The sequence below is a fragment of the Grammomys surdaster genome, unplaced genomic scaffold, assembly GCF_004785775.1.
Source record: "Grammomys surdaster isolate TR1022 unplaced genomic scaffold, NIH_TR_1.0 149, whole genome shotgun sequence".
NCBI lineage: Eukaryota > Metazoa > Chordata > Mammalia > Rodentia > Muridae > Grammomys > Grammomys surdaster.
Window position 1 is genome coordinate 1,516,047 of NW_021604607.1, and position 19,049 is coordinate 1,535,095.

At 44.3% G+C, this 19,049-nt stretch overlaps 1 protein-coding gene across 1 annotated transcript in view; it reads left to right on the forward strand.

The window, feature by feature from the left end:
* Ppp1r21 (protein phosphatase 1 regulatory subunit 21) overlaps nt 1-15,070 on the forward strand; it is a 60,084-nt gene extending 45,014 nt beyond the window's left edge. The window contains exons 17-22 of the mRNA XM_028765093.1: nt 766-1,008; nt 7,011-7,043; nt 8,674-8,790; nt 10,606-10,704; nt 12,092-12,220; nt 14,395-15,070. Coding sequence (XP_028620926.1) covers nt 766-1,008; nt 7,011-7,043; nt 8,674-8,790; nt 10,606-10,704; nt 12,092-12,220; nt 14,395-14,424 — 651 coding nt within the window. The 3' untranslated portion in view covers nt 14,425-15,070. The remainder of the gene's footprint in view (nt 1-765; nt 1,009-7,010; nt 7,044-8,673; nt 8,791-10,605; nt 10,705-12,091; nt 12,221-14,394) is intronic.
* The last annotated feature ends 3,979 nt before the right edge of the window (nt 15,071-19,049 follow it).

Sequence of the window (19,049 nt, forward strand, 5' to 3'; positions counted from 1 at the left end):
TGCTCTCTCAGGCCTGACCTACGTTCATCACTCCTGAGAGAACAGTTACATGTCCCCCAAACACCCCCCTTTGTGCTTGATTCTTTAGTTTGAGCACAGTGAGAGGCTGTGTTTCCTTACTGCCTGGTGACAAGCACAGCCTGTGTGTCTGTGGGATATTCCAGGGCTTCTGACTCTTTGTTTTCATTTTTGCTGTTTTTTTTTTTCTGCTTTGGTGTCTTTTTCTTGAATTTTATATGTAAGACTTGAGTATCATGAAAACACATGCCTATCCATGAAGGATTTTTCATATGTTGTATGGAACATGGCTATGTTGGATGATTTTCATAACAGTCTTCACCTTTGAACTCCCTTTCCCTGTCTGTGTGCAGGCCCATGGAGGCCAGAGGAGGCTTGAGCCATTGTTGTTCCTCGGACACTGTCCACCTTTTCTTTTGTTTTCCCCAAGAGAGTTCTCTCACTGCTCTGGAACTCACCATGTGGGCCCACCTCTCTTCACCACCCATAGCTGGGATTGTAGTGTGCACTTCTAGATAGTTAACATGAGTTCTGAGCAACAAACTCAGATGCACACTTCCCTGTTGAGCTGTCTTCCTGTGAAGTCCTTTGATGGATACAGACTTTTAAATAGTTGGTTAGTTTTTGAGTTTAGGGTTGTTCCTTGATAGCCCGCTGTACAGTGTTTGTCTGTGGTTCCTGTTCTGTATAGTCTTTGCCCCACTAAATTCTGTCTCCATCATGCTCTGAACTCTGTTGCTTTTTAAGGTTCAGCAGAGTTTAGAAAAGATTTCTAAGCTGGAGCAGGAAAAAGAACATTGGATGTTAGAAGCACAGTTAGCCAAAATCAAACTGGAGAAAGAAAACCAACGGATTGCAGACAGGCTGAAGAATTCAAGCAGTGCCCAGCTGCTTGGGCTGGCCCAGGAGAATGCCACTGTGTCCATTGCTTCTAGCCAGGAGGAGGCTGCAGCAAAGGTCCTGACAGAGCCTGTGCAGAACACCAGTCTGGTGAGTGTCTTCCTGCTTGCCCTTGCCATGATTGATTTCAGTGGTAATTGATAAAGACCCGACCTACTCCATTCCTGATCCTACAACAAAACAGCAGAAACTCAAAGAGCAGGTAAGTGTCTGTCCAAGGTGCACTTCCAGGTTCATCAGGCTGTACTTCCGGGTCACTGTTGACTGTCTGCACTGTGTTGCTATGTGTATAAGTAGTGAATGAGCAGCCTGGGCCTCTGTTTTATAAATGTCTAGGAGACAATCTCCAAAAGGCCCCTCTTCCTACTCCATCACATATGAATTTAGAGAGACATAAACAAGCCCATCAGAATTACATATTAGTTTCTATTGCTTTAAATCGAGGCAGCTTGTTTCCTTCAGAAAGAAACTCCATTAAATTACATGAGGTTTTACCAGATGTCCATAGTCAACTCTGTTTCTAGAAGATACTGTAAGTCAAATCAAGGGAGATTCTGCTTCCCTTTGAAAACAGTTCTGAGATGGACTTGTGTTTCTGACCAAGGACCAAATACCTAACTTTTTGGTTACCTTGTTTTTGGTTTGATTATAAAAACATTATAATTTTCTATGCCTATTCCCATTTTCTCTGCACTGAGGACTGAACTCAGGGCCTCGTACATGCTAGGTGAGTACTGGATTACTGAGCTAAATCTCCAACCCAACAAATACTTAAATTTTCAAAGAATGACCACTAATGCCATTGTAAAAGAATTTTATAATATATCCCAGAAAGTGCAAAGCAGTGCACATGTAACATAGAACCCTTAGGCTCAATCTTTTCTGTCAGGGATCACCTGGGCAGACAATCTCACAGCCTCATGTTCCCTATCTTCTTTTTAAGTGGTGTGATTTGGAAGATGAAGAAACTTCTCTCTTGATATTGAAGAATTCACAATTATTTTTATAAAGTTTTCTAGTTACAACACTCTGCTTGTTATTTAAAAAAAAAAAAGGAAAGTCAAGAAAAAGAGAAATCAGGCAGGGCAAGTGTCAGAGTTAGCCTGTGCGAGCTAAGCAGCTGAGGGAGCTGTGGTGTCTCTGGAAGACACACTGCTCAGCTGCAGTTGGCTCTCTGAGGCCACCACTGTCCTTGGTGTGTCTCAGGCCTGCCTGTGTCCAGTGCTATACGTGCTTGTGTGTGCGTGCATGTGCATGCCTCTGTGTGTGTGTGTGTGTGTGTGTGTGTGTGTGTGTGTGTGTGTGTAAGACAGAGGAAGTTCTCACTGTCTCCCAGGTAGGACTCAGAATCACTCAGGTCATCAGGCCTGGTGCCAGGTGGCTTTATCCATGAGCCACCTTACTGCCCAGGAGCTCTCTTAGATTGTTCAGAAGGGTATGTACTTATAAAGGGTAAAGCAAAGGTAGAATGCTTCTGTTGAATCTAGATGGCAGATACATGGATAAGACAATCAAAAAACACCAGAATTTAAAAGCTGCCCAAGAATTGTATGACTCCATGGCAGCAGTAATCACCGTTGAGTTCTGAAGAAACCACTTTCAGAGTCAGTCTCTTCAATGGGTCAGACTATTTTCTGTTGCCAGAGGTAATACTGATAGTTTTAACAGGGATTTCTGTGATCGTTTGCCAGACTGGGTCTAAAAACGTAGCAATTTATCATCTCAGTCCATCCTGAGTTAGGACGGTAGGAGTGTGAAATTGTAGGCACTGTCCATTTTACTGTTGAAGGAGGTGAGGAAAGAAGAAAACCTTCACTTGGTGTCGCTACAGTGTGCTGCAGCTCTCTGCGGGGACAGCATTGGAAACAAGTACACTTGGCAGTGACTTCAGTTGCTGAAAGCCAAGGCTGATTTTTTTCCTTGACCCCTAGTAATGGCAAACACTATTTTCCCACATGTAGATGAGAGTTCCTGGACATGAACAGCACTTGGTCAAAGTGGTGACTGTGGGGCTGGCTACATGGAATGTTCTTCCTATCTATCTATCTGTCTGTCTGTCTGTCTGTCTGTCTGTCTGTCTGTCTGTCTATCATCTATCTATCTATCTATCTATCTATCTATCTATCTATCTATCTATCTTTCATGTGCATTGATGTTTTACCTTCATGCGTGTCTAAGTGTGAGGGTATCAAATCTTGGCATTACAGACAGTTGTGAGCTGCCATGTGGTTGCTGGGAATTGAATTCAGGACCTCTGGAAGAGCAGTCAGTGCTCTTAGCCCCTGCTCCAGCCCCCAGGAATGCTCTTCCTTTAAGTAGGATGTGCAGGCAGTGTCTGTCATCAGCTTTGTCTTCTGCTCCTGTCCATCAGCTCTTAAAGGTGTCTTCCCTCCCCCTCACACATGCCATCTTTGCTTTTCTTGCAGTCTAGTTAGTAATTCCTGTTCTCGAGCTCCTGTGCTTACGTGGCTTCTTGCTCTCTGTAGGATGTCTAGCACTCAGGTCCTTGGGTACCTGTCTTTCTAGCTGCATCGTGCTCCCTGCCCCTGCCCCTGCCCCTGCCCCTGCCTTTGCGCTGCTCTCTGAGGTGCTCTTTCAGTTTCCTCTAGTGTCATTGAGCTGTGCCTTTGCCTGAATGCCTGGTTGCTCATGACGCCTGTCAGCTCCTCTCACCAGCTGCTCCTTCCAGCTCTTTGTGATGCATTCTCCATGAACTGCTGTTTCAGATACTGTCAGATGGTCCAGGTTAGAGAAGGGCTGGACTGCCTCCTCTTGATTTTCGTACACCACTGTACAGAGTAGAATATACAGCTCTCCCATAGTCTCTTTCTGTCTAATGCTAGGCTTTGCTCACCATCCATCCACTTAGAGTGCTGTGAACTTACAGAGATCTGGCAGGGTGGAGGAAGACACAGGGACAGTGATGGGAGACGGTTTTAAAGCTTGTCAGGACTTGAAGGCAGAAGACCATACTGGGGCATGTCTATGAGTGTACGTCTCTGTCCAGGCTGTTGAGGGCAGATTCCTGCTCAAGAGGGCCTGGCCCTGCCCACCTCACATGTGGAAGCAGCGAGATGAAAAGATGATTTTGCCCTCTCTGCTGTCTCTGATTTCTAGCTCCTTGTTGTTACTAAATTTCCTCTGCTTACCCTCAGGTGGATGCAGTGAACTAAGTCTGTCTGTGGCTGTGGGCGAGAAGCCGTGAGTCTGTCTGTGTCTGTGTCTGTGGGCAAGAGGCTGTGAGTCTGTCTGTGTCTGTGGGCGAGAGACATGAGTCTGTCTATGTGTCTGTGGGCGAGAAGCCGTGAGTCTGTCTGTGTCTGTGGACAAGAGGCCGTGAGTCTGTCTGTTTGTGGATGTGAGGCCATGCAGCACCTTATCTGGCATGAGAGAAGCAAACCTGTCTGGATCAGAGTTAGTTGATTCACAAGGGAAGTGCAGCCTTTAAGAGGTCACTTTAAGGCCAGATAAGCAATACTAGTTACATATTGACTGTTTGAAACTCTGTAGCATTTCAGAGGCCAAAGGCTAATTATTTTCATTAGAATAGGCAGCACTGAATTCAACCATGTGGTCATGGGTTCATTATTTTTAAAAAGATAATAATCTCAAGAAAGAAAAAGCACAGAGCAATACAAATGTTCATGTTTTGTTTTAGTTAAAAACATAGCTTAAATTTGTGGACTTTTCAACTGTATATTAGTTATAAACAATATCCAGGTCCATTAGAGGTAACTAAGAATAACAGAAAAGTAAGACAAGAAGAAAACCAATGGCATCATCCTGCATAAATATTCTACTTATTCTACCTAGTGTTACCTCCGATTGATAAAAGTTTTAGGCCTGCTGGGCACTTGGGAGGTACAGGCAGGTGGATTTTTGTGACTTCAAGGACAGTCTGGTCTCAAAGTGAGTTCTAGGACTACCAGGGTTACACAGGGAAACCCTATCTTGAAAAACAAAAACAAAAACAAACAAAAATTGTTTTAGGCCTAGTATAATGTTAATGCATATTGTGTTACCAGAGACTGTAGAAATCCACTGATTCCAGCATTTGTCATATCTAGTGAGTCTTAGTTTCCCTGTGGTTGAGCACAGATTGTATGTTTCACTATTTTAAATACCATCTCATGTTCATGTTAGAGCCTCTCTACTTGTTAGGTGATTTCCTCTGGGAATCCAGTGCTCTTAGACCAGGGTTGGAATTACTGAATGGGACTGAAGACATGGCTCTGTGGCTCTGAGCAGGTTCCGCTCCTATGGGGACCTGAGTCTGGCTCCCTGCACCCAAGGGGTCCGATGCCCTCCGAGAAACTTTGAAGGCCCTGAACTCATGGTGCACATACACACACAGATACACATATACACATAATTAAAATAATAAGAATAAACCTTGAGAAAGAACTACAGAACCAGAAGACATGAATATTCTAAGTTCTTTGATCTTCATTGCCAAATGAGTTCTAACAAGACTGTACTGGTTTGGACTTCTATTAGTAGAACATGAGAAAAATGGAAAGAGTATATTTTATAACATTCCTTCCATTAGTAGACCATTCCTTTGAGGGCCTCTCTAAGGCACCGTGTTTTCAAACCTGAGCCTGAGGAATGGGAGAAGTAAAGGAGCACAAGCAGAGCTTTGCATTTTATTTCACCAAATACATGTGGTTACACAAAATCAGATGATCAATATAAGCAGTTTTTAACTTAAAGAGAAACAGAGAAATTGCTACTCTTGCTTCACTAAGGAGGAAATAGCCAAAAATTCTTACGGAAGACTCTTGTAGCTAGATGGGTGGGAACTCCATTAGTTCATAACACTCAGTCCTCAAAGTGGACTCTTGAAACATGGGCACGGTGGCACACTTGTGATCCAGAACTAGTCTGCCTCGGCCAGGAGGCTTGCCAGGCATGGGCATACAGGGAAATGGTCTCTTAGTTAGGGCTTTACTGCTGTGAACAGATGCCGGGACCAAGGGAACTCTTATAAAGGACAACATTTAATCGGAGCTGATGAAATGAGGTTCAGTCCAGTATCATCAAGGTGGTGACATGGCAGCATTCAGGCTGGCATGGTGCTGGAGGAGCTGAGAGTGCTACATCTTCACCCAAAGACAAGCAGAAGACTGGCTTCTTGGCAGCTAGTTGGAGGGTCTTAAAGCCCATGCCCACAATGACACACTTCCTCCAACAAGGCCACACCTTCTAATAGTGCCACTCTCTGGATCAAGCATATATAAACTAACACACACACACACACACACACACACACACACACACACGGCTTTACAGAGGTAGTGGTCAGAGGCCTGGGATCAAAGAATGGTACACTTGAGGATGGTTGAGAGCATGTGTGAACTGCCCCCTGGAGGTCATCCCAGGTGATCAGAAACTACTGAGAGTAAGGTAGAATCCTCTTACAATGATCTAGTTGTTCCCTTAAGTCCTTCTGCCCTCGACCTAACCCGCCACCATGGACAGTAGCTTGAATCTTGCAGTGATACCTGTGTTTGACATCTTTTCTGTTTTTTTAAGGGGTGGTGGTAGTAGTGAAGATTGAACTGAAGGCCTGTGACTATAAGCTACTGAGCCACCCGTCTCACCCTGTTTCTGAAGTCTTAATCTATAAGAGCAAATTTCAGAAAAAGTGGAGTTGTACTATAATTTAGCTAAAATTACATATATTTGTTTTAAGTCTTGAATGTTTATTAATGTCTTGATAACATCATGTTGAAGTATGCCTTCTCCATTTGAGTTTTTATACAGTGTTTATTTGTGGTTTTCATTCAGCACGTTTATAGATTTGTGGCCTCCATAGAGCTATCTCTGGCTACTGCTTTGGAAATTATATAACCGTGTCAAAGTTGATCATCCTCTTGCTCCTCCTGGATAGTTTGTTGGGTGAATCAGCATTCCCACAGAACATTTGGCAGTGGTCATTCAGCCTCAAGGCAGAAGCCACGCTGGGCATCTGCCGCTGTGTTATCAGCGTCCTGTGCACCAGCACAGACTGAGAGACTGTGCTGTAGCTGTTAGCTGCTGTGTCTAGATGGAAATCTCATGTTCTAATGATATTTTTCTTTATGTTCTAGATTGGGATTTTAACCAGGATGCCTGACAGTGAGGTAATGTGTGCTCGGGATCATAATGCTTGTTAGCACATGTGTGGCGCGTGTTTGTGGACAGTCCTGTAGGAGCTGTCTTTGTGTTTGAGTGTTTTCCTCTCACCAATGCGTCCGTGCTGCTTTCTCACTCCTTGCATGCTGCCCTTACTGGAAGGATGTTTAGAGCCTGGTTTAGCGTTCACGTTTGAGTGATGCATCCCTGCCTGGCCATGGCCATTGTTCTGTGTCCTATGCCGGATGCGTGAAGCCAAGGGCGAAGGCTTGGCTCTTCGGCTTCCACGTGGGCTTGCACATTTGAATTTTGAAGTACTTGAAGATCATGACCAGAAAATGAAAACTGAAGTAACAGAGGTCGTTGCTTAGTGTAGATGCCACGGTTCTCAGAGGCCAGCAGACTCTGTGATTTCCTTTCATGTAGTGTGGCCACGATGCATCATATTCTAGAAGGGAGGTAGACGTTGTGATTTCCTTATTTATGTCAAAGGTAATATTGAGATTTATGTATTTTTAAGTTTGGATCAATTATGTATTATTGGTAGTGCAACCAGGAAAAATACCACTCTGGAACAATGGCCACAAGCAATGCTGTGCAGTTTTCTTTAATTTATTAGTATTTTTAAGAGCTTTACATTTTCCTGAAGAAAATTTAAGGGTTAAAAAAGACTGTTCCAAATTCAGAAGTTCCAAAGGTCCGTGAGTCAACACAGCACAGCACTGTTCACACTCAGGTGTCTGTTGCAGCAGTGTTCAGAGGATCAGGTCGTGCAATCAGTCTAGGTGTTCATCACCAGGGAAACGGCAAAGAAAACGTCCTGTGTGTGCACAGCGGGATCTCATGAAGCTGTTAACAGTGATATGGTATTTGCAAGAAAATGGATGTAACTAGAGATTTTCATCTAAAGTAGATCAGGTCAGGCTCAGAAAGATAAATGTCATGCTTTCTCCATTTGTGGGTCCTAAATTATATAAAGATACAGCAAAGCATATCTGTGACTATCTAGAAGAGTGACAGGTACTAATGGGAGGAGGGGGAGAAAGTAGAAGATGGGGAATTGGGGCACAGGTAAAATGTATATATGCTTATATGAACTGTATATATAATGACTATATGCTAATAAAAAACATAAATTTCAATAAATAGCTCCTCATTCTGTGCCCTCTTCCAGTTAAAGAGGACATAATAGTCAGAAACACGGAGATTTTGAAAGTTAGGTTTGTAGCTGCTAAAAGCTGGTCAGAATTGTCTGTGGTGCCTTGTGTCTGTAATCTAAACACTTGGGGAGTTGATAAAGGAAGATTATGAATTTTCATTTAGCCCTGGATGCTTAGCAACGCTCTAACTTAAAAACAAGCACACACCTCAAAGAGCAAGAATGGATATATGAACAGAAGAATGAAAAAACATGGTGCCTGGGAAGGTGTGGCCCATGGAGCTTTGTGTGCGTCACCACAGTGCTCTTGTCTTCTGGGGAGACACAGGTGCTGGCTGAGGAAATCTGGTCTGTTTTCCTGCCATTTGAGAATTTTGTGGATCCTGTAAGGTTCCAGTGAAGAGTGCTGGAACATGGTTCTTGTTTCCTTCACTGGAGTTGCCCTTCTCACTGGCATCTCTCGTTTGTGTTCTGCTTAGGCTCCGGATGTTGAGTCTCGGGAAGACCTGATTAAGAGTCACTACATGGCCAGGATAGCGGAGCTCACGTCTCAGCTGCAGCTAGCTGACAGTAAGTCAGTGCACTTCTACGCCGAGGTGAGTGGACACGATGAGACTGCCACTTCTCCTTGACCCCACTAGAGTCAGGCCACTGTTGTGTTCTCTGTCTGCTGGAAGAGAGCCACCATCACCTGCACTTTCTGTCCACATGTGTCTGGATGAGTTGTAGCTCATAGTGATTATTAGTCTGTATCACTCCAGAATGTTCATTTCATCAAGTGTTCAACTTTTTGTCATTTCCAAGTTATTGCAAGAGAGAGGATGGAGTTAGGCAGCTTACCCATGGACCTGTGCTGTGAGTTTTGCAGGATTAGTAGAGATTACTTGTTTTAGTGGTAGAGGACATGCACAGATACAGGGATTTTACAAACTCAAGGTGGAAAGCTGGATGCACCTGATGTGTTTTGTCTTTATGTTTACTTGCTCTGTATGTGTGTGTGTCACAGCACAGGTAGATGGGAGAAGACAGCTTGCACTAGTCGGCTCTCTTCCACTGGGTGGGTTCCAGGGACCAAACTGCAGTTTTCTTGTATATCTGTGAGTATATGTGTGTTTCTGAGTGTGTGTGTGTGACGGAGGGGAAGTGAATGAGATAAGTCTTATTAAGTACTTATCTTAATCATTATTAAGGAAGATATAAGATTGGGTGGGTGCATGTAGGGACTTTAAGCCTTTGATTCAACACTTATGGTAAGAATTAATTACAGAAGACAGGCAGAGAATTACACCATTTAAGTTTTTAAATCAAGAGGGAAGGAATGGCACATTATATTAGGATTTAGCTTCATCTAGGCTGGTCTCCAACAATGCAGAAATGAAGAGGTTAATAGCCAGCTAGTTTGCTCAATGTAGTGAAGGACGTTGTGTTTTCCTGTTAAGACTGTGTCCAATGTATAGGAAGCTGCTGCACGCACCTCCGATAGGTTGGTCATGTGTGTCTGCTTGTTACAGTGTAGAGAGTGGGGGGCTGGCTGACGGTGGACTGCTATTTCTTGAGCCGTGCCTGCAGCTGACACCATCATTTCTGGTTCCCTGTCTGATCTCTGGGCTGGTGTCCCAGCTGTGATTATCATCTTCCTGGGGCCTGTGTCTTGCATGTTGTCTCCCTCTAGGGAGTTCATTGCTGAGCACAGAGGGAAGTGGTTGTACTGACTTACAAGCAGCCCTGAGATTCTCTTGAGAACAAATAAGAACTGGGGAATCTTAGGCTGTCTGGTTTTCATAAGATCTGCCTACTTTAGTAAATGTTTTCAGCATGATTATGGTACAAGAAGTTTTAGATTGGCCTAGTTTGTTCTCATCTATAAACACTCAGTACTGCCACCCTGTACTACTGTGCTGGAACAGACAGCTGGTATCCACACAGAATTCACACGTTCCTCCTCCTTGTTGAACAATAGTGTGAAATGAAGTTTCCTCTTCTTCCTTTCACCTGTTCTGCCTTGCATCATTTGGGTTTAGTAAAACTCCTAGAGAAACCACCTGCCCTCTGCAGTTGGCCATGTGAGGCTGTGAGTGGGTTGTAAGGATGTTTTGTTCTCTGATTGAGACCTCTAGTGAAGAACTTAGAACCCAAGGTTGCCGTAGCTGGCAGCCTGTGGTCACTTTTGAGATAACCACTGTCCTTTATCCATCAACAGTACAAATCTGTCCTGTGTAAATGGAGGATGTTGTGTGCTTTGTAATCACTGGTTGTTGGAAAATACTGTTGAGCCAGACCACCATGTGCACTCAGCAGAGAGTTTTGGAATGAATGAATGAGGGAGTGAGTAAATGGATGAGTGACCTTTGGCTTTAGTGACTATAACCTGCTAACCTTCCAAGGATAAGATTGATGTTTTGATCATACAGTGCCGAGCGCTGTCTAAGAGACTAGCCCTGGCGGAGAAGTCGAAGGAGACGCTGACAGAGGAGATGAGGCTAGCCAGTCAGAACATCAGCAGGCTTCAGGTGAGCTCCTAAGTGTGACCTCAGAACATTAGTGTTTTTCACTGATGGTGAGCAGCAAAGCCAGCCCTCCTTGGGAAGCAGTGGTCTCTGGCCTTGAGACACAATTCATACAACTTCACACCTCATTCACCTTTGAGTAACAGTTACTCATACCAAACAGAGAGTGGCCGTCTTATTTGTATCTGACTTGAAGCTAGTTTTAAATCCTTCCATAGTCCGCTTTTGTTATTTACACTTACCTCAGTTCTTGTTTTCCTTTCCTGTCAACACTCATGATTGGCTGGAGGATTGTGCTTTACAATATAGTATTCGGTCTTGTTTCAGAAATTGACCTAAATAAATCTAAGAGTGGAGCTGCAGAACATATGTATTTAATTTAATATGTAACTAAATAACTACAGAAATAGATGAATCAAATTCCAGTTTCAAACCTTGGCTTTCAGGAAACCCCTGTTGAACTGGACTGCTGGCCTCTTTCATCTTGTTAAAACAAGAGGGTGGGCACATTTTCTGTGTTGTCCACCATGTGTATTCAGCAGAGAGTTTTGGAATGAATGAATGAGTGTGTGAGACAGTGAATGAGTGAGTGCCCTTTGACTCTGGTGACTATAATCTGCTAACCTTGATAAAGAGGTAGGCATGGGAACACCCTGGGACACAGCAACCTGTTCTGGGATAGTTAGGGATAGTGCAGTCTACTCAAGAGGCTGAGGAGTGTGGGAAGTGGGAGCAGAGAAGGCTGCCTTCTGGGAAGGTGCAGGTGCCTGGGGCCTCTGCAGGGGTTTCAAAACCAGGAAGGTTTGGAAGCATCATTTCACCTTCAGGCTTTTGACAGTTCTGTAGCCGGCCAAGAAGAGAGTGCTATGATTTTGTGAGTGCCAGTACGTGTGTGTGAGCATGTTTGTGGAGACCAGAGGACAGCCTTGGGTGTTGTTCCTCAGGAGCTGGCCACCTTTTTTTTTTTTTTTTTTTTTTTTTGAGACTGGGTCTCTTTGCCCCAGTAGGCTGGCTTTCTTGTCAGTGAGTCTCAGGGATCTGTTTCCCTCTTCCCAGGGCTGAGTTTCCTAGTGTGTACCCCCAAGTCCATCTCCTTTTTATGTGGGTTCTAGGGATGGAACTTGGGGCCCCCTACTCCAAGGCAAACACTTTACTGATACAGCCTCCAGCCTTTAACTTTTTGCAAATAAGTAATGAACACACTCTTCGAAGGCTGACATATTTTCTTCCAGTTCTTTTAACTTTGGCCTTCCATTTGGCCTTAACCCTGTGTTAGCTGATCAACTCGGAGCATTGTGATGGGCTGCTCTCACAGATATTTGTACTAAAGGAAGCTTCTGGCTGGTGCCTGGGGTCTTTGACGGCCTTTCTTCTTTCCCCTGCTGTTTAGGATGAGCTGATGACCACCAAGAGGAGTTATGAGGATCAGCTGAGCATGATGAGTGACCACCTGTGCAGCATGAATGAGACACTGTCCAAACAGAGGGAAGAGATCGACACACTCAAGATGTCCAGTAAGGTGTGTGGGAGGCAGCCTGCCACACAGGCATGTTCACTGCAGCACTAGAAAATACAGCACTGTATCCCAGGCCGCCTTTGTGTATATGCCCAAGAGTAGAATAGAGCCCTTTATTTATTCTCACAACTGTCCATATAATCTAGGAATGCTGACTATTTTACCTCCAGGATTCCTGATGGTTTTGTTTCTCCAATATCCTCAGTCTGAGCCAGTTGGTAGATAACTAGGTAATGTGCTTAGGGTGGGGTGCATTACCATAGACCATGTCTATGTTACTGAATGGTACTATGCAGCTATGAATGGAAACGTCAAGGCTCTAGGCATTCAGTTCTGTCGTGTCAGATGATCACTGCATATCTGTAGGTCAGATGATACTTTCCCACCCATCTGTGAGCTGAAGAGATGGCACTCTACAGTAGAGAGACGAGGTGCAGCTCTACCCTGATGGTGTAGACCAGGTCTCTGCTCAGCAAGGTCTCCTTGGAGAATATACTGTGTTCTCCACTGGAGGAGTGTACTGTGCATTACTTAACACTTCTCAGGATCAGTTCGGGATATTCACTGACTTCTCCCTGTGTGGGGACATGTTAACCCTGCTTATCTGGGCCATCTCTGTGCTGGTTACCAGCCACCTTGGAGGCAGGGAGAACAGAGCGGGCAGGCTTCTTTCTGTGAATACCTCCCCTTACTTTTATCACTTGGTTATATTTCTAGTCATAGTAGAAATATATCATTCTTGGGCCACTCTGTCAGCCCTGGGTTTTGCTTCCTGCTCATCAGGGTTTCTACTGCTGCAGTGAAGCACCATGATCAAAAGCAGCTTGGAGAGGAAAGGCTTCACTTAGCTCACACCTCCTCATTGCTGCTCATCACTGAAGGGAGTCAGGACAGGAACTCAAATGGTAGAATCTGGCAGCAGGAGCTGATGCAGAGGCCACGGAGGGTGCTGCTCACTGGCTTGCTCCTCGTGCTTGCTCAGCCTGCTTTCTTATAGAACCCAGGACCACCAGCCCAGGGGTGGCCCCGCCCACAATAGACTGAACTCTCCTCCATCAATCACTAATCTGGAAAATACCCTATAGGCCTGCCTGCAGCCTGATCTTATGGAGGCATTTTTTTAAATTGATGTTCCCTCCTTTCAGATGATTGTAGCTGTGTCAACTTGATATAAACTGTCCAGCACATACCTCTGCTTACTGGTCATTTATACTGCTGTAATTAATACTGTCCAGCACACACCTCTGCTTACTGGTCATTTATACGGCTGTAATTAAAACTGTCCAGCACATACCTCTGCTTACTGGTCATTTATACGACTGTAATGTCCTCTTGTGCTGAGTTAGCATTTATCTACTGGATGCTGAGTGCAATCTCTACTGTGTGTGTCATAATCTTGCTCTTCGTGTCTGTACTCTGCAAATGTTGCCCATTTATGGAAAGAAATAGTGTATGGACTTTATCATTTAGGGACTTAATTAGAATGTAGTTGTAAGAAATGAACCTCTCCAAAGAGAAGAGAACTTTGTGAAACCACCCTGTGTGAGAGAGTTCTGTGCCACCACTCCAAGCTCTAAAACAGTAGTTTTCAACCCGTGGGTTGTGACTCCTTTCGGTGGGGGTGGAGGTTGAATGATCCTTTCACAGGGGTCACCTCAGACCATTGGAAACACAGATATTTGCATTACAATTCATAACAGTATCAGAATTACAGTTATGAAGTTGCAACAAACATAATGTTATGGCTAGGAGTCACCATCCCATGAGGAACTATATTAAAGGGTTGCAGTAGAAAAGTTGAGAATCACTGCTCTAAAACCTGTTTATTTAAACAACAAAAACATATTTGGGCTAAAACTATTTTGTTTCATGAAATTTCATAAGAAAAGGTATTTTGGTAAACTGGGTAGTCACTTGCTTTTCTATCTTATCTACCCTTGGTCCTGGGAGAAATTGGGTCTGGAAGTTGGGAGCAGGGAGCAGGGAGAGTCAAAAGTAATAAACACTTTGTGATTACTGACTAACAGCTGCCGTGCAGGGTATCTGCCAGCTGTCCTGCATGTGGGAAGCCACAGTGGTCCACAGGACAGCATGGCCCCTGGCAGCTTGCTTTCTAAGCTGTGAGAACACTTCTTCTGAAACTTGTGTTCTTATGGTGGATACTTTTCTTTGCACAGGGAAATTCCAAGAAGAACAGGAGTCGGTAGTTGATGACCTAGGCTGGCCAGTGACTGTTCCCTCCAGATTGGATGCAGCTGCTGCCTGGAGACTCGAGCCAGACTCCACAACCAGTGCTGGTGGCTGCTGGGAAGCCATGTGCTGTTGGACTTAGTAGACTAGCCAGTGTTGTCTGTGACCTTGAGACATTTGAAGTATATTTGTAAACAGCAAGGCAAATACAGAATTTCATGTTGACAGTCAAATGGAAAACAATAGACATACCCATGGGTATTGTAGGTTTCCTTACGCTGTTTTTACTGTGCACTTTTTAAAATTAGGATTTAATTTCAGTATGTAAGAATAACAAATATTTTGTATATTTTCAAACTCAATTATATGGTAATGGATTTGGTATCTATGGAATAGATATATGTTTCTGGATAAAATGCTTAAATTGTCAGATGTCATTACTTCCTGTATTGTCATTTCTTCTTATAACTGAAAATTGAAAGACATCTCAGATTGCTTTTAAAAGATTCTCTCTGTTACCCTCCCCCTCCCTCTGTCCCTTGGGGGTGACAAGCCTTACAGCCTTTTGGAGCCTGTGGGTTTGCTGTGATGTCTGCAGCTGCACTCTCTGTGTTCAAATAATTGCTAAAGGAAATTCTGTCAATAAATTCATACCCACATGAACCTTTCAGTCTGTGTCTGTGATGAAAGACACTGAAATGCATCCAGTCTCAGCCAGTTTAGAAGTCAGCAACTCCACAGTGAAGCCCGTAGGAGGCCCTGGCTTTTGCTGGGAACCACCCTTCAAACAAGGACCCTAAGCTCTTTCAGCTCTCCCTGGACTGTGGTAAACAAGTGGTTTCCTTGCAAACCCCAGGGTGCCTCTCCCTGCACCCTACTCCCAAGGCCGAAAGCATGTGCTTAGTGCTCAGTTGCTTATCACTGTCCTGCCAAGAGAAAACTGAGGCTTAGAGGGCTGAGGCAACCCCGCCTGAGCCTGATCACCAAGAGGCCCTTGGATGGGGCATCACAGTCCAGGTGCTTTGTATCTGGAGGGTAAACTATTCAATTTCTCAGTAACTCTGTGACTTCATCCAGAAGCCTGTAAACCACTGGCTAGCTTCTTAGATTCATTTCAAGGCTGGATATAGTATTTCTCTTTGGCAGCATTTTTTTTTCTTTTTAAGAAAGTTTCTTTTAAAAAATTATCCATGTGTTTATGTACATATGAGAGTGGGTGCCTGCAGAAGCCAGAAGTTTAGGATCCCTGGGGCTGGAGCTTTAGATGGTTGTGAGTGAGCTGTTGCTAGGAGCCGGGCTCTGCAAGGGCAGCAACCACTCTTAACTGCCACTAGCTCTCCAGCCCTGACATGACTTTTTTCTGTGTATTACTGCTTTGCCTACAGGTATGTATATACATGCACCACACATGTGCCTGGTGCCTGGAGAGGCTGGAAGAGGGCATTGGGTCACTTGGAACCGGAGTTACAGCCTGTTGTAGTGTTGTGTTGGTGTTGGGAACTGAGACCGGGTCTTCTGCAAGAGCAGTAAGTGGTCTTAATCACTGAGCCACCTCTCCAACCCCCTGATTTTTTTTTTAATACATATTCTCTCCTATACAAACTTTACCAACTATCAGAACAAGCTGAGTGTATTTATGCCATTAACTTGGTTGTCATCACTTATTATGAAAGTCTTGAAATATACTCATGTCTTAGGGTTTTACTGCTGTGAACAGACACCATGACCAAGGCGAGTCTTATAAAAGGATAGCATTTAATTGAGGCTGGCTTACAGGTTCAGAAGTTCAGTCCATTCACCAAGGCAGGAGCATGGTAGCATCCAGGCAGGCATGATGCAGGAGGAGCTGAGAGTTCTACATCTTCATCTGAAGGCTGGCAGCAGAATACTGACTTCCAGGCAGCTAGAACAAGGGTATTAAAGCCCACACCCAGAGTGACACATCTATTCCAACAAGGTCACACCTGCTAATAGTGCCACTCCTTGGGCCAAGCATATACAAACCATCAAAACAGACATGAAGAGAATAGCTACATGCCTATCACGTTTTAGAAATACTTGGCTACTCTTGTTTCCCTCCTCTGTGCACACACTTGTTCTTGGATTGTTTTAAGGCTGAGTTATTTCATCTGAGTGCATTAGTTCTGCACATGTTATGAGTGACGTAAGCACTGATTTCTGGACCTGTCTTATTCATACGATCGTTCAGTGCAGGGAACATGTATGTGCTCAGGTGCTGAGAAGTGTGTGCATGTGTGGAGTGTGGAGGGGGCAAACAGTTCCTGCAGCTGCCTGGAGACAATCATGTCAGTCTTTTGTTCTCATCCTGTCCTGGGATTGTCTCAGATCAAGAAACAACATAATACATAGAGGCAAGTTTTCTTCAAGTTGTTTGTATTTCGTTTTTGAAGATATTTTTATTACTTTTAATTATGTGTCTCTGTGTGTGTATAATAGGATGTGCATAAGTGAGGGAGGCCAGAGGCATCTTCTGAACCTGGAGACACAGGCAGTTATGAGCTGAGCTGAACTGGGGATGGAAACTGAACTCGGCTCAGTACTCTTAACCGCTGAGCCATCTCTCCAGGTCCCAAGTTGTCTATACTTTCATCAAAGCTATGAACTTCAGTTTGAGTCAGGCTATTCTAAAATACATGTTATTGAGAAAAAAACGAACAAAAAAGGTCCCCTAATCCTCCTCGTACTTCCTACTCTGTAGAGCGAAAACCATTTCTGCTCACTGGTTTGGTCTTTATATTCTCAAATAGTTTGTACTTCCCTGTGCTTTTCCTGCTGGGACCGGGCTCTGTCCTTGGGAGATGTTTCTCGTGCCTCCCTGCCCCACCGCTCACACAACACTGTCTCCTTAAATCAGTTACTTCCACATTTGATCATGCTGATACTTAATATAAACTTCCCTGTGACTACTGTTCAAGTGCACATGGCTATCCAAGTCACATAGTACATGACTTCTCCTTTCCTACATAGTTGTCTCTGGAACCAATAGCTACCTTTAAAAACAAACAAGCAAACAAACAAGTATTGCTTGTGGTACACTAATCTGTTGCCACACTTGTCCCCAGAGCTTTTCTCCAGGTATGTAATTCTTTCAGTGAAGCCCAATCCAGTTGGGCATTCAGCCAACTCATCTTCAAGATATCTCAAGCTGTGGTGTGATGGCATGCACTCAAGTCCCAGCTACTGGGGGCCAAGGCAGAGGAGCATTTGGGTCCAGGACTTGGAGGTCAGGCTAGGCAACATTTGAGCCTCCATATTAAGGAAACATATGAAACTTTATATCAAGGAGCCTCCTGACTGACTCACTGGGTGCTGTCTTGGTTGCAGCCTGTCCGGCAGATCTGCTGTTCTCTACTTCTCTTTGTGGGTAGTCACTGTCTCTCACCCTCCCTCAATTCCAGAAACCCTTCTCATGGCAGCCCTCTGCTTACCACTTTGGCTGCCTCTCAAAAATGTCTTCTCTGCTGCATCTAGAGATGTGGACAGAAGGAGAGAAGATTCTCACCCTCGGCAGATAGTGACTGAGGTACACAACACACACACACACACACACACACACACACGGAAAGCCATAAACAAGACTGACTTGTTTTCTGGAGAACTTATTAAAATGACATTTCCTATTTTTTTTCCCGGTTATGTATTATATGCATATTGTTGAAAAATTTGAGAAACCAAGAAGTAGATCAAAAACATACATCTCTTAATAGATACTTCAATTCTAACATTTAAACCTATTCATGGGCCTGGGGAGGTGGCTTAGTAATTAAGGGTACTTTCTGTTCTTGCAGAAAAATGAAATTCAATTCCTAGCTGCGCCGCCTCGCCAAAAAGGAGAACGCCACGCTCAGGATTCTTCTGACAGCAGTTTTATTGTTACAGCTCTTTTAGTGTTACAGCTCTCTTAGATGGTAGTGAGGCGAGGGACACCAAGCCCCAAAAGCTTGTGGCTTATATAGAGCTTTAGGAGATGTGCCACACACTCATTGGCTCTTATGATGTCGCCAAATTAGCATACTGGTTTTCGCGCCTTGCGCAGGCGCACATTCAACCAAGGCTCACAAGAAGAACCAGGAAGCAGGAAACCGGCGCCATCTTGCAATGGCGGACGCGGCTCCTAACATCTGCCCCTTTTTTATTAAATTGCTGCAACAATTTTCCAACTGTTATTTCGCTGATCAAGCCCACCGTTCTAGCAGTAAGGCGTTCAAGGCAGTTAAACAGTTGTGAGACCCTCCACACTTATCTCCCATGCAATGGGAACCCGAGCCCTGGGAAGTGTGGAGGACTACCACTCAGGATTTCTGGTGCAATGGGAACACGAGCCCTCAGGGTATCCCATTGAATGATAGTGTCTCATTGTTTAAGCATATTCAACCAAGCTTGAGGGGATGTTCCCTGCTCTAAGGCAAGCAGTACTTGAGTGATAAGTACTTTATCTCTACGATGTTGTTTTTTAAATTTGCAGAGCAACCAGAGTGTGATCAGCACTCCCCCAAAGATCATACAGCCAAACATTCCCACCCCCACCCACTCCTTTAAAAAGGAGAAGGCGGACGTGAGCCAGGAAGTGAAGTCTTCAACATCAATCGGGTTTATTCTGGTCCCATTCAAAACAGCAATC